At 41.3% G+C, this 27,923-nt stretch overlaps 1 protein-coding gene across 2 annotated transcripts in view; it reads right to left on the bottom strand.

Annotated features, from left to right (window-relative positions):
• The window catches only part of col14a1a (collagen, type XIV, alpha 1a), a 133,478-nt gene extending 110,557 nt beyond the window's left edge, over nucleotides 1-22,921 (bottom strand). The window contains exons 1-5 of one of the 2 annotated variants that reach the window (XM_084357692.1): nucleotides 22,300-22,921; nucleotides 20,660-20,775; nucleotides 7,240-7,356; nucleotides 2,771-2,914; nucleotides 1,976-2,071 (exon numbers count right to left, since the gene is read on the bottom strand). In XM_084357692.1, coding sequence (XP_084213818.1) covers nucleotides 1,976-2,071; nucleotides 2,771-2,914; nucleotides 7,240-7,356; nucleotides 20,660-20,753 — 451 coding nt within the window. In that variant the 5' untranslated portion in view covers nucleotides 20,754-20,775; nucleotides 22,300-22,921. The remainder of the gene's footprint in view (nucleotides 1-1,975; nucleotides 2,072-2,770; nucleotides 2,915-7,239; nucleotides 7,357-20,659; nucleotides 20,776-22,299) is intronic. The other variant, XM_084357691.1, reaches the window with a different exon arrangement.
• Nucleotides 22,922-27,923: the final 5,002 nt, after the last annotated feature.

Below are 27,923 nucleotides of genomic sequence, written 5' to 3'. Positions count from 1 at the left end.
CACATTGTGTGTGTGCACAGGAGAGTCATTGAATAGTTTTTCATTCATTTTAATTTGTTTTTTTAAGTTTCAGTCTGTGTTCAATTGTAGTTTTAAGTTTCTATTTTGTGAATTAGTGCACTGGAAGCAGGTTCACTACGTGAGCTCACATAAAAGATTTTTGGTAATTTCATAACCAGATGTGTTGGACCAGAGGAACAGCTGTGAATTTTACTAAAATAATAAAAGCCTAAATTCTGGACCGTATTGTTCTCTCTGGTTGAGGAATTCAATTTGGCTAGCCAAAAAGAAAAAATGTATAAAGGTCACACACAATTTATAATGACATTTCACTGCACCACCTGATTTTAAGACACAAAATCAATCTGTGGGGAATGAAAACAAATCCTTTGAAACTCCAATCACTGGGAAAACAACAAGACTTATTTAATTTTTTATTCGTATTTTTTTAATGAAAATGTTTTTTAAGTTTTTATTTGGTTTTCAGCGCTTGTTTAATACTTTCTGTTAAAATGCCGTAGGGCAGAATGAGGAAAAGTTTGTGATATGAAGAATCCAAACATATCTTCTATAAGAAACAGAACCCAGGTATGACAGTCACACATTATTGTTTATCAAGTACTTTTCCGTATCTTGATATGCTGGTTAATGCATAGTGATAAGGGCACTTTTAGTGTTACCAGAGATTGCAGTCAACATGAAATTTTATTAGAGTTACTATCAATGTGTTTCACCACCCAAGAACCAATTTATTATGTATTCACGGATGCAAAGTGTCCATAAAAAAGCTTTATAACACAGTTAATTGCTCTCTCGCTCTCTCTCTCTCTCTCTCTCTCACTCTGTGTGTGTGTGTGTGTGTGTGTGTGTGTGTGTGTGTGTGTGTGTGTGTGTGTTTGTGTGAATCCCTCTCTTGCTCCGTCAGCAAATATGAAGCGCACATATAGCATCCCAGAGTAAAATTATACTGCACAAAAAAAAAAAAAAAATGGGTTATGGTCCATAAAAATGATGACACACAGTATACACTTAATTGGAGGCTGGACTAATTTAAACCATATTCAATAATCGCAACTTCCTGAATATCTCTCTTTTAGTGCCCTATGATAAACGATCACCCTGCACACAAAAACATAAATGAGCCAGCCTAAAGAAAGCCTACCACCAAGTAATGAGATTTTGTCTTTGTGTAATGGTGAAAATCTCACAGAAAAGGACTTTTAAATCTTGTAAAAACAATCACATTCACACATCAGCAGTCCAGGACTCCCTGCTGAACTCACGGTTATGGTAAAAAAGTCAACAGAGGATGGTTTCTATGTATACGCTAAAGATGAAAATGAATGCGTTCTTTTCTTCTCTCACATTTCAGTAGAGGTTGAAATATTGGGCTTTTAAATACGAGGCTGCCAACAGAAAGAACGTCTTGGTTACAATAACAAACAGACAGAAAGCCAGACGCTCTTGTTGAGGGGGAGAGCTCAAATTAACAGACACAAGTGAACATTGTGGGTCACTCATCGCCTAATATCAGGAGTCACAGTCACCTAATATCACTCAGCATTGCGTATGCTAAAGAGTTTCCACAAAGCACCACTGTGAATAATTCACCAGTGAAGCATAGATGGTTTTGGCCTGCTCACTTGGTGGGTAAATAGACCACCAGGCGGTTGTCTGTCTGTCTCGACTTTGCTGTTAACCAGTTGCACACAAAGTCTGCATGGGGGAACATGCTTCACAGTCGGATCCAGCTGGACACGGACTCAAATTTTTGGCTTTCTGATCTATGGAGCTGGTGACAGACCACACCAACAGCTGTTTTCATATCTCCAAACACCACTATGGCAACTGACTGAAGGAGTCTTTAAGCAGAGTCTGACTCAGCACAATTCATTTTATTAATACGTTCAGGCGAGCACAGGATTTGTATATGGACTCCTCTCCTGGAAACAGCATTTGTCTGCGTTTGTCCTACCTCCAGAGATCTCGTTGGCATCCTCAGGAGGTACGACTGAATCGGTCAGTCTATGGGGCTCAGTCTCGTCTCCTCCATCACTCTCACCTCTTTCAGCTGCAGCACAGGAAAAAAAATAATTACACGTTGGCAGAATTATTTTTGGGAGTCCTTTCTCTCTCTCTGTCTACAAATGGCGATAAGGAAAGCGCATACTCTGATATTACAGCAGGGGAATGGTTAAAATAAGGCAGAGGTAACTATGGTAAAGAGAGCAAAGCACATCAGAACAAATTCAAGTCTAGCATGTCACAGAAGAGGAGAGGACATGGGAGAATAAATGAGGGGTGAGAAAAAATGAAAGGAAAGGAAAGGAAATATGAGTGGAGACAAGATGAGACAAAAAGAAAGAAAATAAGAGGATAGAGGAGGGAAAATGAGGAAAGAAAAAAAGAAAATAGGAGAAAACCAGAAAAAGAAAAGAAGAAGAAGAGGAAGAGGAAGAAGAGAGGGCAAAGACAATGGGAGGAAAGGGCACTATAGCATATCAAAACAAAGGTAAGTAGAGAGGACAGGAAATGAGAGGGAAACAAGAGCAGAGGAGACCAGATGAGAAGAAGGTAAAAAGATTTGAAAGTACAGTTGTGCAGAGTCAAGTAAAACAGAGGAGCAGAGTAGAGTAGTGAAGAACAGGGTACAGGTAAATAGAGTGGAAGAGCATATCACACTGGAACAGAAACAGAGTGTGGGAGTTACACATAACACGACAGCAACAGAATGAAACAGAAGCAAAAAAAGTTAAATGCATGAACGCACCTTTATGTCTGCCCTGAAGAGGTCGGCTCTGCTCACTGCCACTGACAGCAATCACACTGACAGTGTAGTCCTTAGAGGGGTTGTAGTCTGTTATCAACACCTTAGTGTCAGATTTAGATACTATGATTTCCCTCTGCTGACCACCTGACAGAGAGAAAGAAGAAGAAAAAGCAAAGGGTCAAAGGTTAGACTCCAAGATGTTTTGATTCGGTGCTTTTTTATTTCTCAATGCTATACTCAGTTTCTGGGAAGCAAAATATTAATATTCTCAAGGCCGAGGCAAAATGAAGATAATTCAGCAGAGGAGCTGATTAACATTCTGTATTCTGAAGGAAGGCAAACATTTTGTTCAAGGTCGAAATATTTTATTTGATAGAGGAGTTGGTCGTGGAGCATAAATCTTCACAAAATGAAATAAAAAAAAACAGAAATTAAGAATAAAGAAGAAAAACATTTTGTGGGTCTGAAGTTGATTCTGTTTTTCATGTTGTTGTTATTTTCACAGTGGGGCTAGTGGGTGAGGCTTAGAGACAGAACAAATATCTGAGTTAGTTTGAAGTTTCAAGCTGAGGAAAATGCAATTTCCCTAAAATAAATTGTCGATCCTCACTACGAGACAAGCGTGTGTGCGGTGGTGTCCTCTCCTTAGCAGTTAATCTCCATCAGGCCAACAGGTCACATTATCACCCCCTTTTAAATTTGACCCCGCAATCAATTTGGCCATCAATAAAGGCGTGAGTGTGCGTCTGTGTCTGTGTGCTTCCTCAGCTCTTCTGTCCCCTGTGCCTGCAGAGTGATGACTAATGACGCCTTTAGGAGTAGGAAGATAAATCCTACTGAAGAGGACAGCAGGTCAGGTGAGGTAACTGCATGAATCAGTGTTCACAGCACAAACCGGAACCTTAGTCAGTGGTTGGGTACAAATATACTGTCAATCAACCAAATATTTGGGCTTAAAGTGAAGGGTAGGTATTCACTGGGACACCATATGACAACTGTTGCACTGAGAAATACATCTCTCAGGCCAAACACCCATCTTTAAACTTACTTTTAACAGCCCTTTCCTTATCTACAGAGATCTCTCCCTCTTGACTGAAATTGATTCACGAGATAACAGCTGCGAGGGTTTAAAGAGTTCACCTGCAATCACCAGTTTACTCCTTTTAATGGACAGAAGTGGGCCTCGTTATTTCTACACTTAAATTTCCATTGCAGGATAAAGGTGTTGACAAGCATTTTCTTGAGACTTAAAGAAAGAGTTTGACATTTTGGAAAATATGCTGTTTCACCTTTTCCCTAAAAGTAAGATGAGAAGATCTCTCATTTCTGTACGATATGAAGCCACAGCCAGCAGACAATTCACTTAGCTTAGCATAAAGACTGGGAACAAGAGAGATCAAAAACACACCTACCAGCACCTCAAAAAAAGCTGAGTAATACAAGTTTTGTCTTCTTTGTGTAATACACAAAGGGACATGTTAAAATGACTACTTGTCGTTTATGAAGGACCTACTTGTCGTTTATGTTGGTGAACAACAGTTTGGTTGTTTTGTTGTTCATTAGTTCAATAATATGCAAAAAATATTGTATAAAACCCATCTAAGAACAGAACAGTGTGGCATTACTAGTCTGAACAATTACTGTATGTAAAACAATAAATACAGTCATTTACTGCCCAATCTTGACCTTTTTATCTTGCTGAAAATGCCTCATACTGTATATTATGGTTTCAGTTAACATTAACAACTCATGAAACAACTTAAAATATACTTAAAGTATACTTAATTTGCAATGTCTCTAAAGGCTTTGCCTTACAAAACACCCCTTCAGTGGATGCTTAACGCTATTTGATTACTCTGGACGGTTCAACTATAGCATTAGCATTTTTTAGCATATGTTTACAGATTTTACAGTTGGCATCGGCAGAAGTGCCCCTCAAAGCACCTGTTATGCTGCTCCTTAATGGAGGTGGGGCGGATAACCAGGCGGACACTTGCCATAACAACCAGTCAGTCTTCATCCTTGAAGTATTTTCTCTTGTGGAGCCCAAATCTGCTTTTTGAAAACACCTTTAACAAAGCATAAATCTCCCCTTGTGTCGCTTGTCGAAGTTTGTTTTCATGAGTGCAATGAGCTTATTGGGGGAAATCCCGTCAGTACAAATGCACGACAAGGCCACTTTTTGCGCTGTTTTCTCAACTGCTTCGTCTGTAACATGAAGCCTGAGAGCCGCTTAAGTAAAGTAGCTGTTTTTGTTTTTCTCTGAGGGCAAAAGGAAGTCACTATTTTTTGCTTCTCAATATTCAGCTTGAGCTAAACTTGAGTAATCGGAGCTACTGCCGATGTTGAACGAGCCTGTCCTGAGCGCTGATGATCACGATTACCCCGCTGCCATGGCAACACCTCCATCTGATTGGCTGCCTACATTTTACGTAGGAGATAATGGACACATTAAAACTTGTTTGTACAGTTACGTTAAAATGTCAACCTTAACAACGGGAAATACAACTAAATTCCAAGGCAGAGACTGAACATAAATAACATCAATGTGCCTCCAATGTCTCATGCGTCACTGCCACAGTAAATATGTATAATTATTCTCCTGAACTGCTGCCGTCAATACTACAACCTATTTTAAACCTCACCTAAATTCTGCATCACTTCTTGTGCCTCCCAATGCTTGAAAAGCAAACACAATTTCCAGTTCCCCAAATTACTCCTCTAATTGGCTGCAGCAGCAGTGTGACAATAAGTTGCAGTCGCATACAGTAAAAACTTTTTTTCTGCAGGGTTTGGCTTCATCTCCGCTGGGATTTGAGAGAGAGTAAATATAGACATCTGGCACGGATAAATAACACAGAGATATGCAAGTACACACAGACACAACCCACACTATTTGAAATTCAGAATTGTTGGCAGGCTATTGAACAGACTTCCAATAGCCTAAGTGCTTATTTTAGTTGAATTCATGCACTGCCATAGAATCGGGAATAAAGCCACTGGACAGAGGCGTGCAGGCTAAAGTTAACCACTTTCTGATGCAATGAGACATGGATTACATCATCCATAAGGATACAAGCTGATAATGGGGAAAAATGTGACAGGGGGCAATGTTTGAAAGAATATAAGCACGAAGAAAAGAACCCAGCTAGTCGTTTTAGTCGGCAAAAATGAGTCATCTGCTTTGACCTAAAACTTGAATCCTTATCCAGTTGCACTTTAGTTGCTCCTTTTTAGAAAGGCTCTCAGGGGAAAAAAGGATATTATGTTGAGCGAAAAGGTTAGCTGCCACTCTGACAGCTCCCTTTGTGATCTAAAATGGTGCTTTATTCTGAACAAAAGGACTTCAGTCAGTGTAAACAAGCTTCACTATGGGTGCTGTTCACCTCATCTGACTCAGATGGACTAAAGATGGACAGAGGAGACTGGACATCAGGACACAGGACAGGTATTTGTGTCCTCATGCCTTCTTATTGTTGAAGATAACCAGTGTACAGATCAGTAAGGACACTGAGAGAGTCCATTTTTTTTATTGCATTTGCTGAATGCCAGTGAGCTACTGCTGCACTCCCGCCTGGGAGGAAGTGGCCATAAATTTCAGTTTTTCTTCTCTTTTCAGCTGTCGGAGGCGGCAAGAAATTGTCAGACGAGGCGTTTCTTGCAAAGGGTTGTTTGCAAGTAACAGGTTTTATTCCTACAGAGTGCTTATTCAGTCCTACTTATTCATTTTTACAACGGGCGGTGAAAGAATTGTCTGCAGTGTTCAGCACGGCATTAATACGGAACAAATGCAGGCAGCGGTGCAGCAACAGTTAAAGAATTGATGTGATGGATACGTATGGCGGTGAGGGAAGGTGCACTGCATGATGAAGGAGCCGTCAGTGGTAATTAGGGTGATTACTGACTGCACTGTGCATGACCTGAAAGAGACGAGGTCATGCCTTGTGTCTGTACAATGACTGACTACTGACAGACGCAGGATAAAAGCCAGATGTCAGGCGTCCATCATGCCCACACAATCGCACGTTGATAATGCTGAGTGAGTGACTAATATTGTCTTCGTCTGCCCTGGACTGAACTCCATGATGAGTTGGCGAGGGTCTTACTGTCTTTTATATCTATAGGTCCCATTTTCAAATCTGCTGACAGCTCCACGTACGCAGCAAAAACACTCCTTTGTCTCAAACTTGGCAGAGGTGCAGGACACATTTTGAGTCTTCCACATCTCTCAGGAGATTGATCCCTTCAAAGAAGCTTTGATAAGAAGTAAATTACATAATCCCTCATGACAGACGGGAAATCCAAATCATAATAGGATCCTTCCTCCCAAATTTCAAAGTTAGGTCCCACTTATCCTCAGCATACAGTTTTTTTTTTCTACCTGTGTGTGTGTGTGTGTGTGTGTGTGTGTGTGTGTGTGTGTGTGTGTGTGTGTGTGTGTGTGTGTCTCCACAGCAAAATGATCCTACCTGGTATACTGTTGTAGAGGAATAGATAGCTGTCAAAATCTCCTTTGGGCTCCTTCCATGAAACAAGGAGTTTACTCGAGCTCAGCACTTTGAAGCGCAGCCTCCTCGGAGTTGGAACTGAAAAACAATTAACCACATTTAATAAAGCTGGGGAACGACTGGAGATAAACAACACATTGATGAATGAGTATCATGTTAATTAAAAAGTTCCCAGCCACCAGTCAACATGTGTTAACATGACAACAAGTCAGTTGTTGAACCAAGAAACACCAAAAGAAGTTCCCAAATAATGTCACAAATCAAAAGGACTCCAAGAGGAAATGAATACATGGATGGACAGAAGGAAAAAGAGAGGGCTGAGTGAATTTCAATTTTGAAGTTCCTGTATCCATGAGAGTAACACATAAAGCAGGCCAGCGTGGCGTAACAGCTCAGCTTCAGCTCGAAACAGCATGAAAAAGGTTTAAAAAGACACAGATTTAGAAGAAACTATTTCCAGTCAAATTCTCTTTATAAGATTCCACTGAAAAGTGATATGTAGTGGGATGATACAGTCCGGTGAAGAGAAGGGGGAAAAAGCAGATGTCCTTGCCTGCGTCAATGTGTGAGTTTACATTTTTGATCGATACATTATTATGGAGAAATGATTGGATTACAGCAGCATCCTCAGCAGCTCACTGTACTGTCCAGCCCTCTGTCAATGAAAAGTGCAGTGGCCTGTTAAAAATGGTGACAGCAACCATTCCCTGCTATATTTCTGTGTGTGTGTGCAGTATTTGGCTTCTTACACTTAATATATTTTGTACTGTAGAATCAATTTGTGGAATTTGACTGGTTTAATCTACAGACACAGAGACAAACGACAGAAGAAAAGGGAAGGACAGCAGCTACACAGAAACGTAGTATTATGGAATACTACAAATTCACCTCAGATGAAAGCAAACGTCGCTGACATAGTCTTTATGTCTGCGACACACATATCACCATTTCGACGAATATTCTTTGTTAGTTTATGTACAAAGTATTCACCAAGATTTCTAATGTGTTTCTACAAAGTTTCTAGCAGACGCTGTCATCCTTTAATCAGATGACGCTGCCGATGTAAAGTCACTTCACCTGTCAGCACTCTTCAAAAAGATGAAAACTCAACATAATTTCCTTAAGTTCCTTCAACAGAAATGACTACTGACTTACAGTAAATCAGTGAACGAACTTTGGGGTCAGGATACCATCATTAATCAGAAGATGTGGTCGCACAAGATTTCTAAGACTATATGTAGATTTTTAATAACTTTGTGAATAAAATATAAACAGAGTAGGTTTGAAATAAACCCAGATTTTGCTGTAATCATTTATAGCTCCATCCAGGCACTTTAAAATAGAATTTTAAAGTGAGTTTCACTCAGAGAAACAACTTTGCAGCAGTCTATATAAATACGGGCAAAAGAGAGTGTAATCTACTTTGCCTGAAGGTATCAAGGGAATAATGTTAATGAACTACAGTTTAATGAATCTCATTGAGCTGTAATAAACTTTAAAGGACCCCTCGCCTTAACTGCTGACCCACATCAGCGTTCCCAGAACCTAAAATTAATGCTCATTATTAGCAGGTGATTGATGTTTATAGAGTGCTGACATGTAAAGACTGTACATGAGCCTTTATGGAGAAACTGTGTAGAGAAAAAATGGGTGATATGATATGGACAAACCTGAGGGGTACTGTGCAGGATTTTCACTCGATGATGAGAACAGACCTTCATCTTTCTCAATTGGAAAATCCCATTCAGGCACATAAATCAGAGAGAACTGTAAACTCCACATTATTGTATTGTTATGTTGGAGGCAGAAAAGTCAGAGATGCCTGTTAGAGTTGGGTCAAACAACTTCAATAAACTGTATTTTAGTATTCTTTTAGTATGTTAAAGGTCCAATATTATAGGAAGTCAGAATTCAATGTAATTTTTCATTATAAAGCAGGTCTAGTTGCTATGGAAATGCTGTGAAAGTTTCAAAACACTCAATCCACAAAGAAATGCACACAGCCCGTATTCAGAAACTGTGCATTTAAATAAGCCGTCAGGACTTTAGTAAGCTTGTGATGTCACAATTATACAGTCACCTCTCTAAGCCACGCCTCCAGCACGGATGTGGTTGCAAAAACACCAGCAGAGCTGATGTGAAACACAGTGGGCGGTGCCTGCTCAGGCCTATGAGAGCTGACCAATCAGAGCAGACTTGTCTTTTCGGGACTGGGGGCTTTAAAAGACTAACAGAGCATTCAGACAGAGGGTGAATAGAGGTGCTGCAGCAATGGACAGTATGAGAAAAATAACTTTTCTTTTTTTAATATTAAAGTATGTAAACATTTTGAATAGACATCCAAAATAAAAGTATGAGTTTGAAAATGAGTAGATATATCGTTGTAGTATAAGGATAAGATACTTTTTCTCTACTTGGATCAATTATCAAGGTAAAAGGAAAAGTTCAAAAAGTTAATTTCTTTCCAAAAAATAATTTCAGCCAGACTTTCCTGCCAAACACACTTTATATATTAGTCATGGTATTACCTCACAAGTTAATGTCAAGTCCCAGAATAAAAGGATCCAGCCTCAACTTGTCAAACAAGGACAACTTCTTGAACTTTTCATCACCACATCTCATGATGCTGTTTGATCGTTCTACAGAGACACAGTGCAGCGCTTCACAGTTTTACATTTCGCTCGCTCCTATTCTTAAGTAATCACCGCACCACCTATCAGATACTCAAAATGCATAGGATGAAACGGTATAATTACAGCACACAATAAGAATCTATGAATAATTTAAGTCTGTGACTTAAATTACTCTGGTATCATTTCGTGTGTGCTGGATAGTGGGTGAATTGAGTTGGCAGACAGAGTACTAATAACTGGTGTGAAAATTGCCTCGAATACCTTGATCTTTGCTTTGCATGTCAATGAACACACACACACATACACCCACTGAATTGTAACAAAAAATGAATGAGCCAGCTATATGACCCTCTTCTCTTCTGTGAATGCATGTCAAGGTCTACAAATTGGAGGCTATTCTAGAGGCAGCAACTATGATTAATGCATATGGACGTAATACCTTCAATAGCTGTGGATGCTGACAGAACATGAGGGTCTCTGATATAAATTACCATTCACGAACCGCCACGTCTGTTCTTGTTTACCACAGCACAGCCATAAATATCATCCAAGAGAGAACGTTTCACACTCTCTCGCACGAAGTGCTGAGATGCTTTCGTGAAACACATTAGACATCCTCTCTCTGGATCACAATAAGATGCTTTGCTTGAGTATTGTAGAAACCCTGCCTAGATTAACTCTCCCTTAAACTTACAGAGTCACATATAGCTCAAGAGTACTATATCACACAAACCAGAGCCATTTATCTGAAAGACTTACACCACAGGAATCAGCGGGACCCCAACTGCTCCTTCATAAGCCTCTTGCCAGGTAGTAAATGCAAGTCCGGCCATTTGGCAGAACTTTGGCGACTACTGCTTAGCAACAAAATTTAGCTTCAGTAAATAGTCTGAGTCACTGAAGAAATTACCCCAGAGCCAGAAAATTATAGAAATCCCTTCAAAAATCCTATTTAACACGTTCTCACCTTGTGCAGCTTAATTTAAAGGGGTCTAATTTGAAGTATGAACTCGAGTAATCTCCCGGCTCTGCAGGGAGCGTGGACTGTAAGTCTTTTAACTGGGGGCCCAGTATGAACTGGAATTATCTGGGTTAGACTATATAGGCACAGCTCGAAGCCCCAGTTTGAGATGGGATGACTCTTTCCAGGATTAGCAGTGGTGAAAGCTCACAGGGATTCCTGGTAGATGAGTAAATGCTCGCTGTCCAATCTTCTGCTTCACTTCACCTCCCCTCGTTACTTGTCTCAGTTTCAACTTCTTCTGCAAGTTTCCTCTTCCCATCTCCTGATCTGGCTCAGCACCCTGCTCAAAGCTGGCTTCTTTTCATCCAAACAATCTCTTAATTCAACCTCCATTTAACTCTCTTTTTTTGCTTTCCTTTGTCTTCTCTGGGCTTCTCTTTTCATTGCCAGTTGCCTCTTTCCTCCCCTCTCTACCCCTTTCTCATCTCCTCATCATCTTCTTGCCATCCACTTTCTCCGCTTATTGTCTTCTCTTTTCCGTTGTCATTCTTCCTCTCCTTCCTCTTCTTTTCCTTCATCTTCTCTCCCACTCTTCCCCTTCCCCTTCATTTTCCCGTCCTTTAATTCCCTGTTTTCCTCCTCCTCTCCAGATTAGCCCTGCACTGACTCCACAGTGAGTATTCAAGCTACAGTAGCTTCACTAATACGCAGGATTTATGGATGACAACTGCTGGCTTGCACTGTCACCACGAGATAGCTACTGTACTGTACATGAGGGAGATGGGTGTGTGTGTGTGTGTGTGTGTGTGTGTGTGTGTGTGTGTGTGTGTGTGTGTGTGTGTGTGTGTATGAGTGCACGTGTTTAGTGCCAATGCAGCGCTGCAGCACACGTCGTTTGATGTGGCCGGCGTCTTGTCGCTACAAGAACTGCTCTGCTCACCGAGATAGCACTTAACCTAAATCCACTCTGGCTTTTTCTTTCCTCTCCTCTCCGGTCTTTTTATCTCCTCTGCTGCTCTCATGGAACACTTCAGTCTTTTATCACATCTCTTCTTCTCATCCTCAGGTTTAAACTCTCCGCTTGCTCTCCTCCTCCTCCTCCTCCTCCTCCTCGCTTGTCTTCTCCTCTGCTCTTTTATCCCATCTTCTCCTCTTCTGCGCCACTTGCACTCCACTCCCTTTAGTGGCTTAACGCCTTTTTTCTCTCTTTCATCGCTTTACCTATGTAAATGATGCCTTTTCCCCTCAACACATACCTCTGTGCTGCATTGTGTGTGTGTGTGTGTGTGTGTGTGTGTGTGTGTGTGTGTGTGTGTGTGAGTGTGAAATCTCTCTTAAGGACTGACTAAATAATAAGAGTCTGTTGGATGATCTTTCCCCATGTGCCGTCTGGTGAAGGAGGCAATAATATTGTGCTTGCATACCAACTGATGGTGAAAAAATATCGACTTGAAATACTCAACTGGGTTAATTCTGCAGGAGATGATTGATATTAAACAATAATTTAATAACAAATTAAAGAGCCTGCTATTCTAACACAGATGATTTCAAGTGTAGGTCACTGCTGAGTATGCTTCAAAACATACTGACAAGGGTTTAAGTGCTGCACTTAGTTTACAGGATCATTTATGGGATAGCTTAAAACAATTATGATCTTATTTCTGTTGTTCAGTTCGTTCATTATTTCAAAAATCTAAATATTATACTCAGTAACAAAAATAAATACAATATTCACACTCTGGACTCTGGTATTCAGCTGCAACATTGCTTCAGTAAAAAGTTTTAAACAAACAAATTGAAGTGAAAACATTGATCATGGTTTCTGGATGACTCTCGTTTTAACTGAACACCTTCCTATAGTTTGTTCACACACAGTGGTTATTACATGTCATTACATTACTCCAAATAAAATATTAAAAGCTGCTATAATCACATTTCTTTATCCTCATTCAGAATTAAATGACTCTCTGTGAGAGAAATTTTGAACCTACAGAATTAAAGGTCCCATATTATGAAAAAACACGTTTTCTCTGGTCTCTGCATATATAAACTGGTCCTCCCTGAGCCGACCAACTCCCAGGATGAGGAAAGCAAACGAGTCCTGCAGGGTCTCTGCAGCCCACCCACTGGTAAAACGAGGCTCCTACAGGCTGTTCAGATTCAGCTCATAGGCCGGGCTCCTCTGCGCGAAAACACGCCCCCCTCTCCCCGGAGATATCCGAGAGGGGGCGTTCATCCCCGAGGTGAAGTTCGGTGTGACCAGTCTCAACCATACGGGACCCAGCAACTGCACCCGAGCCACAGGTAAGTGTCGCCACGTGATGATAGTATTTACAGTTGCCTACGAGTTTGGTGACGTCAGCTTGAAATTGGCTAACTAGTTAGCTCCGCTTCGGTCCGCTATGCAACGGCGTTTGAAGCGAGTTTAATGTTAATAATATTACGAGGGAGCTTGGTCGTCACAGTAAGAAGTCTGGAAACTTGTGCAGACTGGAGACAGAGACTATGCGGACAGTGTCCAAGAGTTTGGAGACTGTTGGAGACAAACACAGCTTTCGCTAGCTGTTTTTAGATGTTACCTGTTGCAGGTCAGTGGGGGATGGGAGCCGGGTGGTAGTGTCGGGGAGTCCTGCTGCAGCCGCAGAGTCTGTATATTTCTGAGCCTCTCCTTCTGGGTCCGATTCTGGGTCAAACTGGTGTGGTTGAACGACAGCATCTCGCGAGCCATAGCGATACACCCACCCCGTAAACATTAGCGCATGCTACCGCTAGCGTCAGCGGCATCCTCTCCCTGAGAGGGGCGCGTAGCAGGATGGAGCTCATTAGCGTTAAAGGTGCAGGCACAGAAACAGCCTGTTCTCAGTAGCAGCTGAAATTCAGGACCACGGATGGGTTTGGGGCAATACATTTCGACTACAGTGTTGTTGGACCTCTGACAGCTGTGTGAAATTGATGAAAATCAATATAATATGGGACCTTTCTCTCTCACTGCTTTCATCAGTGTTGTTCTCGGGTGCAGACAGCTGTTATCGGCAAAAAGGCGTTAAAAACTTCACTGTACTCAGGGAGACGGTGTCTAGCTAGTGAACACAGTGGAACGTTTAGCAGCTAAAGAGCTCGATATTTCTCTCATTAGTTGGTGGAGAACAAAAACAGAGATAAAAGGAGAGTGATTGGTGAACACAAACTTGACTCTGAATGAAAGCAATATTGCTCTCAGTGTTGCACTGCTGGACTGTTTGATATCATGTTTGCCAATTTAACTTAAAGGCAAACTTGATCAATTTTATGCATTCCACCAGTGTGTTTACAGGTCTTTGCGTACTTCACTACTGCATATGTGAACAAACTGGTATAGAGCCTTTTGTGGATCCAGAAGATGCTGTATGTAATCTGATAAACTGCACTGTGGGTTATACAGGCAGCAGGCTTTGAAAAGGAAGAGTGTGTGGAATAAACAAGGTGATACCCACAATGCAACTTTGCCGCTGAGTGACATCACTGGAGGCAATTTATCAGATTACATGCAGCTTCGTCTAGAGCTACAAAAGGCTTCATACTACTTTTTTCACATTTTTTTCTACAAGACCTGTAAACACACTTTGAATTATAAAATTATTGGAGTTGGAGTTGAGGATGTCAGTCTTGGTTTCACAGCCTGTTTCCAATCCAAAGTGGCCAAAAAATCAGTTATCGCAGGTTTAAGATAAACTGTGGTGTTTTTCATCTTACCTCTCTGATCATCTGACACCGTTTCTTCACCTGGTATCCTGATCATCTATTTTCTATTCAGTTCTCTTAGATTAGGAGTTTTCCTTACATTTGGGATTGTTTATAGAAGACATGTGGATCAACGCATATGTTATAAACTCGGGTTATTTGATTCCAGAAAACTGCATCGACAAGTTGAGTTTCATTTTAAAGAAGTGTCATTTTCTTACCACTATGGCACTTTTTCTCAGTTATTTCAAGAAAAAGCAGAACCCAAGTAACTGATTCACCTTGTAGTACTACAATATCTGCTCAACCCTGAGTCACTTCAAGCTCTGCATGCTTTTCCACTCTGTGATTCTGGGAAGCGCTTCTATGTTCCAAAACGTTCGTAGCCTATTTCATGCTTTTCAGACTGCAACTACTTCACCTGGCACACATTATTCCTCCCTACACTGTTGTGCCTTATGCTGTGTCATTTGGAGTATGAATGCATGTTGAATGTAGAGTGAACTGGATATCCTGTCTCAGTCCTCCCAAAAAATCATTAGCTCATGTTCCCGTTAATTGAAGTTAATTTTGTTTGTTTACAATCAAAGAATGTCATCTACATGGTCTGACAACAACAACAGGGCAAAATTAGAGCGCCTCCTGCACATCATCTCTCCGACGATTCAATGCTCCATTTAGTCCAAAGTGGCTGATGATTATGACAAGCTGGATTACCATCAGCAGCGGCAGAGTGGCGAGGTGATGGCAGTCTGGGTTTGGGTAATTTAGCGGTTTTTAAATTCAAAACAGGTTGTTCCATCTCTCTTTTGTTTATGAATAAATGATTTCTCATCATTGGCTTCTCTCCCTGTTCATTATCACTGAAATTACTGGCCAACACTTTCAATCATACTAATTCACCAGGCTGCCCTCTAACCACACTCACACAAACACACATATCTCGACTAACATGCGCACACACACACACACACACACACACAAAAGTGCAATATCTTTGGAAATGTGTTCTCGAGCACATAATCTGTTGTGATGTTTTCTGAAACATGCTATTGACCCGGGCTGTCAGCCAATCAACAAATTAATTACAATAATTAACTGTACACGCGCACAGACACAGAGCAACACACACACATTTAGCATCTTTACAATGACTAACTGACCTAACCTGGGAGCAAACTGACAATAAATATAAATGCCTAATTAACAATAAGGCTGACCATTCTACTTTTTCTTGGGTTCAGATGTGACGGTGGCAAACTTCCACCATCAGGCATCATTCCTCCATCCATCGGGCTTCTGTCACTGCTGCATTGGAAACAGCAAGACAGAGCGCCAGGTCACTCCTCGCACCCTCTGAGGGTTAAGCAGAGAACAAAATTTACATTTCCCTTTTCAATACTTTTCAAGGCCAAAGTAAGAGCCAGAGACCAAAAAAAAAAAAAAAGAGCCACCAATTCATTGTGTTGCACACTGCTCAGTTTCTGCAGTAAGAACAGTGTCAGAGTTGCTCCCACAGGTCAGATAGAGGAGCTAAGATGTAGTGTGGCTGAGTCTCAAACGCTGTACAGACTGTACACTGTGTCCAAATCCTGTCTCCTAAAGAAAATCTGGTCATACAGTACAAGGAATGTACATTTATCCCTATTTGTAGGACAAACAATGGGTAGAGCCAGATTTCTTTTGTTTTTAAGAAAGAAATACAACCTATATGGGTGAAAGGGTTGGCAAAGGAAATATAGGAGTCACGCCACCGCCAATTAATGGAGTCAGGTGAAGGTGCTCACAGGAGGATGCCGTTGAGCAATAGTTGTCAACCGCAAGCAAATGCAACACAGAAACCAGCAGAACATAAAAAACATTAACGTAAAGAAAGCAGTTTTAGAGACTGGATTTTTGCTCCTTTTAAGGTTTAATTTCATTTGTAAAGGCCTGTTTTCTTTCTGTTCAATGATTTTTTTCAGCTATTCGAATTGATTGTTCCGGACAAACCACAGTAACACTAATAATTAATGAATCGTTACAGTAGTTCCTGAATAACTGTGATTTGAGGGCTACATAGTAGATGACGATGAGTCTCTAGTGAACAGACTGGGAGACACCATGTTAATGAATCTTCAGGTTTTGATGAGTTCATCTAATTTTTGTACAGACATTCATATTCCCAACAGGACTAATTTAGCGGTCCCCTGACTTTTCATCAGCACCACCCACAGATCCAAGTGTTCATTTAAGAAGTGAACTATCTTAACTACTGTGATGAATTGCCATTCACTATCCCATTCGATGTGATCTCCTGATTTCTCTTCTAGTGCAACCATGAGGTTGACTTTTGAGGGAAATGTCTTTACAACTATTTGTTGGATTGCCATGACATTTTCTTTAGATCTCTGTTGTTAAGAATATGAGTGGGTCATTTGATTTTTCTTTTAGCATCATCAGATTCAAATTATTTCAAGGTTTTGGAGCGTGATGAGAAGGAGCTAAGGGACACAGGCTAGGTTAAAATGGAGAAGGGCCCTGGTCTGTTTATTCTTGGTCTCTCCTCAAAGGAAATAATATTACCTCACCTACACTTCAAACTCTGCGACAAACTGCTGCTGTTGGCCGGAAAATGTTTATTGCTCAACTGGATTAAAAACAAACCACCCACAGGCACAGTGTGGTACAGGGAGACCTGCAGGGTTCTGCCTTATGTGAGGATTGTTGCAAGAAAGTAACACTTCCTAGAATAAACTGTAAAAAGCAAAGTACATTTTTAGAACATAAAAATATTTAGTAGTGGACAGTGTTGCTCCATTTAAGCAGTGACAGTTACTTTTGGTGATTTTAGAAAATGTGATTTTAGATTTTACATTGTAGCTTCTTATTTTATAAATAAAAGCAGATGTTTCACAAGTGCTCCCTGACAAAAGGTATATGCAACAGTAAAATCTGTGACGAAAACATGCTGCAATTAAGAGATATCCTTAAAATGTCTTAAGATTACTAGGAAGGTGTGGATACCAGATCATTTGCTACATTAGTAATGTGTTGGAGAGGAGGAATCACCTCCTGGATCTGACCCAGGCTTTGGTAGTGGGCGTTCCTGATGATATCCAGACATTTGTGTTGTATATACAAACATCCTCCATGGGTAGAGCACACACTAATCCTCAAGCTCAAATCCCCTCTGACCAGATGTTGCAGCTTACAGGGGACAGACCAGGCAAAAATTAATGGCTATCACATGCTCCCTAATGAAGGGATTGAGCAGGGCACGCTCCCATAACGTCTGGGAGGTCGTCCATGCTCTGCTGTAATTCACTGGGATCAGATCCCAGCCTAATTTATGCTGTCACACTTCTGTCTCACCTCTCTTTTCTGTCTGCCTGCAATGAAAAACATGACCTACAGAACTGCTGATGAAAATTGTAATAAAATGAGAAGGGGGGGATACAGAGATGAGAAAAACGAATGACGAGAAATAGAGCGAGAAGGATGGAGGGAGAGAACACAAAAGACAGGAAAGGAAAGAGTGAGAGCTCAATGAGGGGAAGGAGAGACAGGAAGAAATAGAAAACGGCTACTTTCATTTCAAAATAAGGACCCACACTGATCCATTCAGGTTTCACAGCAAAAATGGACCCAAAACAAAATACAACATCTAAAAAGACCATTGTAATTAAAACAAATAAACCAGTTTAGGGTGGAATTTCTTTCTTTTCTATACATTTAGTTGTGAAAACAGATCAATAAAAGGTTTGTGTCATATGGATTATTGATTGTGAACAACAACTTCAGAGAGAAAAAATAAATCTTTTCTTGATTCATTTATTTGTGTTACTCTTACTCCACGTCCTGGGAGGAATGTCAGCCACACACAAACACACACGCACAAAGCAGGGTCAGCTAAATGTTTAAGTGTCCCTAGTGGTCATTTTCATATGATCTCTATCCAGACAGCTACAGTAGGTCTGACACGCTGTACACACTGTACTTCAGAGGCTGCCAATTGCAAATACAGACTCCTATAAACTCATGCACACACACACACACACACACACACACACACACACACACACACATTCAAACACAGCTGAACACACACATACACCAAAGTCATAAGATTTATAAAAGAGCTCTTGGATCTGTTTGTTGGAATAAGATGAAACTTCTGCATTCAAACTGTTGCTGAAATAAAAACATCCTACATTTTCTGAATTTCCTGAACGATGTATTAATCAGTCACATATCCTCTCCCCCACCTGTACGATCTATGCCCAATTATTGAAGCTACAACTCAATGGCTGTCTTTTCTTGCCCATAATTGAAAGCTAGCTGGACCAAAGTGAAGTGAGACAGCCATTGTCAAGACAGGCAGACTTATGAGATAGGATAGGACACAGCCATGACTTTAAGAATTGCTTCTGAAATAGGTAGACAGGAGTTTGCTAAAGTTAAAGGAGTCCTCGTATGCTTTTTCATTTTTTTCCCTTTTGCTTTGGTGTGTCATATACCCAGTGAGTAAAAAGTGGTCTAGATCACGTCTTTTAGACGTCATTTATGGACATCCAAGACGTCCTCTGGGGAGCCAGAATGAACGTTTTTTATACGTCTTTTCTGGACGTTGTATAGACGTTTATATATTGTTTATCGACTAATTCTGGCTGTCAGTGGACGACCAGATCATGGCCTGGCCCGACGGACATGATATCAACCTGTTTTGGACGTCCACAGACGTTGCCTGCTCAGTGGGTAGGTTCTTGTGCATGTTTAAGACCTGGAAACGTTAAAAAAGGTCAAAGTTTGCACCAACAGAAGCTCCTCTCCTCTCCTCCACAGAAAACACTGCTCCTTAAACGCCTTCTCAGTAGCCCCGCCTTTGACTCTGTGACTTTGTGACATCACACTTCATCACCATGTCATACATTTGCATAATTTATGCCAAGCGGCTACTTTTGCGCATAAGAATTGAGTTAGTACAGCTGCTCTTTTGTTGTCAGCAGTGCTGGCTCAGGCGTGTGTGAGCTGACTAATCAGAGCAGACTGTATATTCAGGAGGGGGGTGGCTTAAAGAGACAGAGCGTTTCAGGCAGAGAGGGAATACAGTGCTGCAAATTTATGTTTTCTTTGAGCACTCAAGCATGTAAGCCTATTTAAGTAGTAACCCAAAATAAAATTATGAACTTGGAAATTAGCATAATATGTCTCCTTTAAATTAAGATAGGACAAGCAGGTAAGATCTGTTTCTGTAATGAGGCTCCTGGTGTTGATCACAAGATCAGAAAGGATTGCTGGGTGGTTTTGCTTTAGCTCTGAAGCCAGTTAAATACTAGCAGATCAGAATATCTGAGTTTCATTCATAAAAACACACATCTGTTACACTTTAACTCGTGATATGCTCATTATGCTAGATGATGATCTATTAACATAAAGTATGTTCAACTGGAACTCAAGTGTGCGTTTCCTTGTTCAGAGTGTATCCAGATTTTTAACATCCATTACCAAAAACATTGCACAAAACAGGCAACAGTCCATGTTTTGATGAGCCTCAGTTTGATTAAATCAGGTTTGCTGAGGTGATGTTGATTGGAAAGCACACTGGAGCGCTGTATATTGTGCGGCACATTGCGCAGCAAATCATCACAGCTTGATGCACACGGTTACAACACATTTATTAAAAACCCCTCGGAAGCGTGGCAGCGCCGGCAGCTGGGTTGCAAGCGTTGCCGTGCTGCTCGGGTGAAATGGCATGATGTGGAGGTGATATGATCATGAGTGTTGTGTAATCTGATTGGACTGAGCCTGCACATCAAACAGAGAGATGGCAGAGGGAGGGATGATGTGGAAACACGGGAGGGCAGAGAGGTGAGGGGAGGCTTGAGAGAAGGAAGGAGTGATGAAGGGAACAGATGGGGAGAGGTTGGATGGCTAAGGTGGGAAGTTGAGGACTTAAAAGCAAAGAAAAGTTGGATGTGGTGGACAAGGGGGGTAGGACATCACTTGAAAGGAAAGGGAAGGGAAGAGAGGAGGGATGTGGGATCAGAGAGAACAGAGAGATGATTAGGGAAGAGGAACTTACCTTGACTCTGTGCCTTACTGGGAACATGTGAAACTAGGGCCAGTAGCACCAGCGGAGCCCATAAACACCACCTAATCTGCCCAGTTGACAACATCCTCACAACCAGCAGTCTAGACCTGCAGAGAGAGATGGAAGATTATGTTGAGAGGAAGCAAAGCAAGAAGGGAAGACGGGGGTTTCAGTGACAGAAACACCAGGAATGCCATTCAGCTACAGAGAGCCTCTGAGGGTCCACCTTGCCCACACATAGCCCCGAGACACTGATCTGGAATCAGTTACTCCAATCTGGTATCCACTTTGATACAATTACAGAGCAGTAATCCGACAGTCTAGACTGGCCGCAGAGCAGCGGTCGAGCCCCCCGCCTACGTAGAGCAGGCTGAGGGCGAAACAGTGAAGGACTTTGTTTGAGAAGGAGTGAACAAAAGAGCGACAGAGTGACAGACAGACAAGAAGAGAGCGGTTTGATTGACAGTCCGGAGAAGGAACATTTCATGAGCGCCATTGTCGAGAGCAAAAACCACATTTGCTCTCCTCTTCTTCCTATCTCATCTCCTGTTTTCACACTTTTTTTTCCCCTCAACATTTTCCCCCTTTTCTCTCTTCCTCTCCAGTCTGCCACTCATTATTATTACACACCGAGGATGGACGCGGACGGACATCTTATCAATTGTGGGCAGCACAATCTCGCTGACAGCACGTGCAACAAAAGTTGTTTCATGATTGAGCCATCCGCTGATGTAAAGGTGGTATTGGAAGAACGCGCTGCCCCTTCAGTTCATTCAGACGGTGTCAAAAGGGCAGAATAACGACAATGCATATTAATAAGCACGAAATACTCCAGGAAATGGGATTGATTTTCTTCTTTTTTTCATAGATCAGCCTCAGGACAGGAGGAGGGAAATGAGAAGGAAGGGAAATGATTTTGTTAGCACACACACACACATAATTAATGCTGGGCTATACACACACAAATGAGTGTTAATCACTGTAATTTGAGATCAGACCCTCTCAGAGTGAGGTTCAATTAAAAAATGTCTCTGTCTTTTACTGATGTGAGCCTAATAATGAAGCATTAACGCACATCACAGCCACATCTAAATCCCTTTAATCCAAAAACAAAAAGTTTGTCTGCCTGATGTGTTTCCTCTTTCCAGTCCGAAGGGCAACTTTGTTGATTGGTTATTGAAGACCAGGGTAAATGCGCCGTCCTCATTAAAATAAAGCAGTCGATGTGTTTGGTGTGATTAAAGGCTAGAGAGTTTGCAGTCATGATCAAATGCCATTCATTACAACACACGCACCAACCAAGACTGATGTGAAAACGCAAACATTTTCAAAGGCTGAAGAGAAAATAAAAGGTTTTTTATTTGGGTGTAAAATAAAAAAATAAAATAAATATAAAAATGTAATTTCAAATTATTCCACCTGTCTGTGAGGCTGCACAAGTTTGATTAACACCGAGGTCTGTCCCCACTGATCATTTCAAAGTGCTGCTGACTGGTTTAATTAAAGTTTCTCGGCCAGATTTGGGTCAAACTATCAGATTATTTCTAATGAAGTCGCCTCGTTTCAAACGCTCCAGCAGCGCCGCGCACCTGAGAACTCACACGCACAATGAATGAAATCGCCTTTCATACCTCTCCAGTCATCAATTCAAAGCGTCCTTTTTCTGTCCCCAAAGGAGAAAATCCTCTGAATACCAAAGACTGCTGCCTCCCAGTGGGTTCCTCTTTCTTCTCCACTCTTTCCCTCCTTCTCTCTCTATCTCTCACTCCGTCTCTCCGGATACAATTCGGTCAGTCCGGAGTGGGTGTTGCTCTCCTCGTTATTCAGCCATCCCTCCCTCCAGCTATTCCTCCCTGTCCCAGCCCTCTCCTTCGCCCCTGTTCATCTCCGAGAGAGAGAGAGAGGGAGAGAGAGAGAGAGAGAGAGACGTGAACCAGTGCCGCTGCGCAAAAGCCTCCGCTGCCAACCTGCAGGTTTAAATCCGGCTTCAGCCTCTCGGGGCCCTCGATGTGCGCCTCCGCGGTCACGACGGGACTTGCCGTGGGGACATATCCTTCTTTAAAGGAGCCACATGGTCGCTGGTGAAACTCGTGGAAGAGAAAAGTCAGTCTGGAAAAGGCTCAGTGCGCTCGGAGCAGGTGCCTGACCGTTCCCTGCTGCGCTGCGAGCTCCGGTGTTAAAGGCGCAATGACGCAGGTTTTCACCTCAGTTTCCAAATGAAGCGCTCTGACTGCAGCTGTAACACAAGTCGCATTGTTTCACGCATATGTTTGATGAAGAGAATTTGATGTCAGTAGCACACATCTTTAGTTTTTGAAGTGGACATACACAAGAAAAGGTTCAGACTGGGGGGGTCCTGATTCCTCTGGACCCCTGACTGTTTAGTTCAAGTTACATCAGTCACCTTACAGAGTGTTTCAGCAACAAGTGATGTATGTGTGTTGTTATGTTTACCAAACTTTAAACTCCTGGCGTGTCATTGCAAGGCTTTTGTGTATGTATCTGTAAAGTTGTTGTTCATTTTGGGGAATATGCTTAGTCGTTTTCTTGACGAGAGTTATATGAGACGATTGACACCACTCTTGTGACTTTTCCCTAAATATAAAGCTACAGTCAGGGGGCAGTTAGCATAGCTTAGCATTAAGACTGAAAACGGGGATCGACAGCCAGTCTCAGATGTCTTTTCGCCCTCTTTTCAACTAGCTAAAATTTGGTTACGTCACAAAACACAAATTTTGTGTCATCATATTGATAATTTGTTCATGTGTAGGTTGAAAGAGAGACGGTATTGATTAGTGTGAAGGTGTTTCTCCAAAGTCATATATCGCTGATATCGGCTAAATGTGGTTGACATTAATACATGATTTCAACGCATTTAATGTTTCATATAAAATGTCATAAATTTGTAACTATAAGAGCTTGTGCTGCTAACAACACGCATCCAGGACATAATGAGAGCAGTTTTATACATTATTGTAAAATAAGACATTGGGTAAAGCACATGGGCATGTAGGTCGATTAAAGCGTGGCAGCTTTGACAACTCTGAACCAGGACTTGTAGAGCAAAGGGCACAAGCTGAAGAAATAACTATGAGGCTTCATGCTACAGAAATATATGTGACTCCTGTGGTGGAAGAGGTAGGAGTGGCTTTCCATCAATCAGAAGGTTGACAGTGGTGCAGTGAAACTGCAGTGACGTGCTATTAGGACACCTTTAACCTCTACAAAAGCCCAACGTCATTCTAAAGCCTGCGAGAAACCACATCCAAATGTCTCAGCTGAATAACAGTATTACAAAGTCTTTTCACGTGTGACCATAGCCGTTTTTTAAACATCCTTTCAATGGATGAAAAATTCTCATTTTGAAAACAAGGAAAAATGTTGTGCCTATCAGAACCTCTATAGCTCATAACTTGTCATGCTGTATCTTGTTTGTTTAATTTGTACAGAAATTATTTTTACAGAAAGTGTAAAAATAACCAGTTGCAGTCTTTTATTGTGAGTCATGCTTCCCATTTCTCCCTATTTCCAGTCTTTGGCTAAGCTAAGCTAATTCTCTACTGGCTGTATTTTCACATCAATGGACGCATATGTGAGTGGTTTTGATCCTCTTAACAATCTCCTGACGAGAAAGCAAATAAACCAAAACTATTCCTTTTTATCTTGCCTAAACTGAGCATTGGATTGGTCAACAGCACTTTATTCTATCAAGCTGAGAAAAAAGGACTCGAGTGCACTTTATAATCCTTTTTATACACTCGGCTCCTCTGCTGCTGAAGAGACTTTGTGACTCGCCCTGAGGGGGGAAGAATGGGAGTCATGGGAAACACAGGCTGGTGAAATGTGCCAGTGGCTGGCTGAGTTGAAACGCAGAATAGTTGCACTCCAGGTGTGTCCCTAAGCACTACACACACACACACACACACACACACACACATTCTCTTAAAACACACAAACGCACGCCTTAACTAAACAACTGTCCAGATGCTGTAAACACTATAATCAAGTGGATAAGGATTCTGTCCTCCTCCCTCCTTCCTCCTCATTCTTCCTCCAGCCTCGTCCTCCCTTCCTGTCCGTCTGTCGTCCGCTCATCTGTTGCCCGTTTGCAGCAGACCACACACTGAACAAACACAGCTGATGCAGACACTGTGTCACTGTGTGTCTGCAATCAGGGCCGGACGTTATGACCTAAAATCATATCAAGATGAATGATCAGATGTACCTAGATAACAGTCACTGCGCTGATATAATGATATCTCTAAAAGTCAGCTCATGTCTTTCCTTTCTCATTTTGGCTCTCTTCTGTTGTGGTTATCCTGTGTAATAAGAGTACTCGTTGGTTGTGGAGCTGTTGTCAGTTGATACTCAATTAAATGGCAGGACTACCTTCCTGAGCTGGACCACTTTTTGACAGTCTATGCAGAAGTTGTCTCAAATTTCCTTTCTTTTTAGCCATGTTTGTCTATCGGTCGTTCAGTCCACCACTTTGGTTCTGACTGAAATATCTCAATAACTATTCAATAGATTGTCAAGAAGTTATATAAAGACGTTCATGGTCAGAGGAAGAAGTCATCTGCCTCTAGTGCAACTCTGCTGTCCACAGTTTTGTTCATTTGTGAAATATCTCAACAACTGTATGTCTGTTTGTCACGGACGTTCATGATGACCAGACGATAAATCCTGCTGACTTTGGTGACAGCCTTACTTTTCCTCTAGCTCTAGTTTTTCAGTGACATTTCTGGACAACTCTTTGATGGATTGCCATGAAATTTGATACCGACATTCACGTCCCCCTCAGCATAGGCCTGGATTTCAAGGGGGCTAGAAGGGACAGGTAGGTTTACCTTAATATTTAGAACACTTACATTTCTCCCAACCCAAAAAAAACAACAACATGAAAGTAGCAGAGGACTTTTATTCAGGTCAAACTGCTTGCCTAAGAGCCATACTGCATTATATTCCATTATAGTTTTAATTGTCAGCTGCTGCCGGGAGTGTTTTCTTTACATAAATAAAGACATTTCCACTTTAAATTGATGCAAAGGCAGAAATTGGTGCATAAAATAATGCCCGAAACAAGCTTTCCCAGGTCTCTGTGTGGCAGGGCGTTTTACAGCCATGCTTGTGGTGTTTTAATAGAATAAATCAAAGACTTACCTGCTTAATTCAGATAGATTACAGATAGATTTAAGATCTACAGGCCCTATTATTTTAAACATGATATTTAAGACCATATTTGCACTATTGGTGGCATTTCTCAGGTCTGGAAAAATTAACAAACAAACAAAGAAATAAATAGGATCATGGTGATGTGTCATCCTGGGAACAAATCAATGACACAGTGAGTGGAAAATGACTAAGCAACTGTATTCATGTTGTTGTGCATCATACCATATTGATAAAAGATGACATTAAAACCAATTAGGCTCAGCTAGATCAAAACAAATACAGTTAGAATGTGTGATATGAAAGATCATGTGTTATGGTTTTTTTGATTTTCCTTTGTATTCTGAGTTGCTGCAGCCCAGGTGGATTTAGATTGACAGCTCCTCCCCGGGGACGCACAGGCCAGCGGACCTAAAGACCTGCCCGATGGGTGAACCATGCTGCTGTCCTCCCTGCATGTCCCTTTTGTCGTCTGTTCATTTCATGTGATGTCTCCCCTCTGTTCCCATCTTTATCCTTCCCTTTTATTATCCATTTTTTCCTCATATTCCCCCTCGCTCTCTTCCTGCCTCTCCCTCTCTTTTTCAGCCTACTCCTAATCTGTTCATCCTCCGTCTGTCTACCTCTCCGCCATCGCTGTCCGTCCCAACTGTGGCTCTGTTGAATAAATGTATCAGTCACATGGAAGAGTTGATCCATAGGTCATTCAGCTCAGCGCCATATGGTCCGACTGTGAAGCTTCATAAAGTTTTTCAAGTCCTTCCACTGCAGCAAATGTTGTGTTTACCGCAGGTACTCTTTCTCCCAAGAGGTCAGATTAGATGAGATTTTAGCATTACTTCATCAAAAACTCTTTAATACATGAGTAAATAAATCAAATCTCCCAGACATCCTAATTCCTCACATACAAGTCTGTAACGTGGAGTAGGGAGATCTTCGTTTTTACCGAATAACACACTGCAGGAATTAGAAAAATCTGTGCAGTTTAGATCAGCTGTCTCGCTGTGTGTGCGTTCAGGTGATATGTGACAGATCTGTATATATAATATATATAAACTAAGCACTGGATGACTTTGTGGCGAGACAGTATGGATAAAAAGTAAAAACTCTGACAGCCAATTATACTCAGTCTGACACTGAGAAGGTTTAGGGAAGTGTTACGCACACAAAACACCATTTCTTTTTTATATAAGAAAACTGTTTGCAGACACGTTTCCATGCATACTTTTCCTGCATGATGCAACTTTTTGCACAGCACCATCTCAGACAGGAACCTTTGACTTGATAATCCAAGTAGCAGCTGTTTCTTTGATTCTGGTGTCATCGTCTGTGATAAGCAGCATTGGTGTTTGCACTGGACCGACGTATTGTGATAATAAAAGTGATCAAACTCAACCACAGTCTGTCGCATTTCCTCTGCCTTCCTATAATTATTACAAACAAGTGGCCATTGTCGCTTTGACAAACACAGAAAGCACAATTTCCTGTGCAGCAGAGGATTTCTCCCAGGAAACAGGAACCCTCTCATTTGTGTTGACACAAGCGCATGTTTAAGCTCGAACTGGGTCGGGAGAAAAATATTGATTGTAAGGTATCAATCGGCACGAGTGAGAGAGCAGCAATTTCTCTCCTACTACTGTTATTAATATCAAAAAGTCTCTTCCAAGAAATTGACAGAAATAAAAAAGAAACTGCAACTTATGCAACATTCAGTAATATGAGTTTTTTAAATTTTCATTTGATTCTGTTTGTTGAGTCAGACATTTGCACACACACACACAAACACCCCTACATTGCCAACAGTGGACTCTCGTTATACAGCACCAAGTCTGGACCTCTTTCTCTAGTCATTTTGAAAAAACAAAAAATAGAATATAACATTAACTTTAAGGTATTTTCCCTTAATATCACTGCAAATGTGGTTTATGATTTTTTTTAAAAACAAACAAAAACAAATTGCCAAGAGGGGACATCAAATCTACCAATCAAAGAGGGGACTTCCATATACTGCACCACACATTCTTTCACCTGAGGGTTTCTTTACTGCTAGCCACACACAGACACAGAGCAAACAAAGTCTGCAAAT

This window comes from Pagrus pagrus (genome assembly GCF_965226575.1).
Source record: "Pagrus pagrus genome assembly, chromosome: 7".
NCBI classification, from domain to species: Eukaryota; Metazoa; Chordata; class Actinopteri; order Spariformes; family Sparidae; genus Pagrus; species Pagrus pagrus.
Note: the sequence above shows the minus strand (reverse complement) of the source record. Positions and strands in the feature narration are given on the sequence as shown.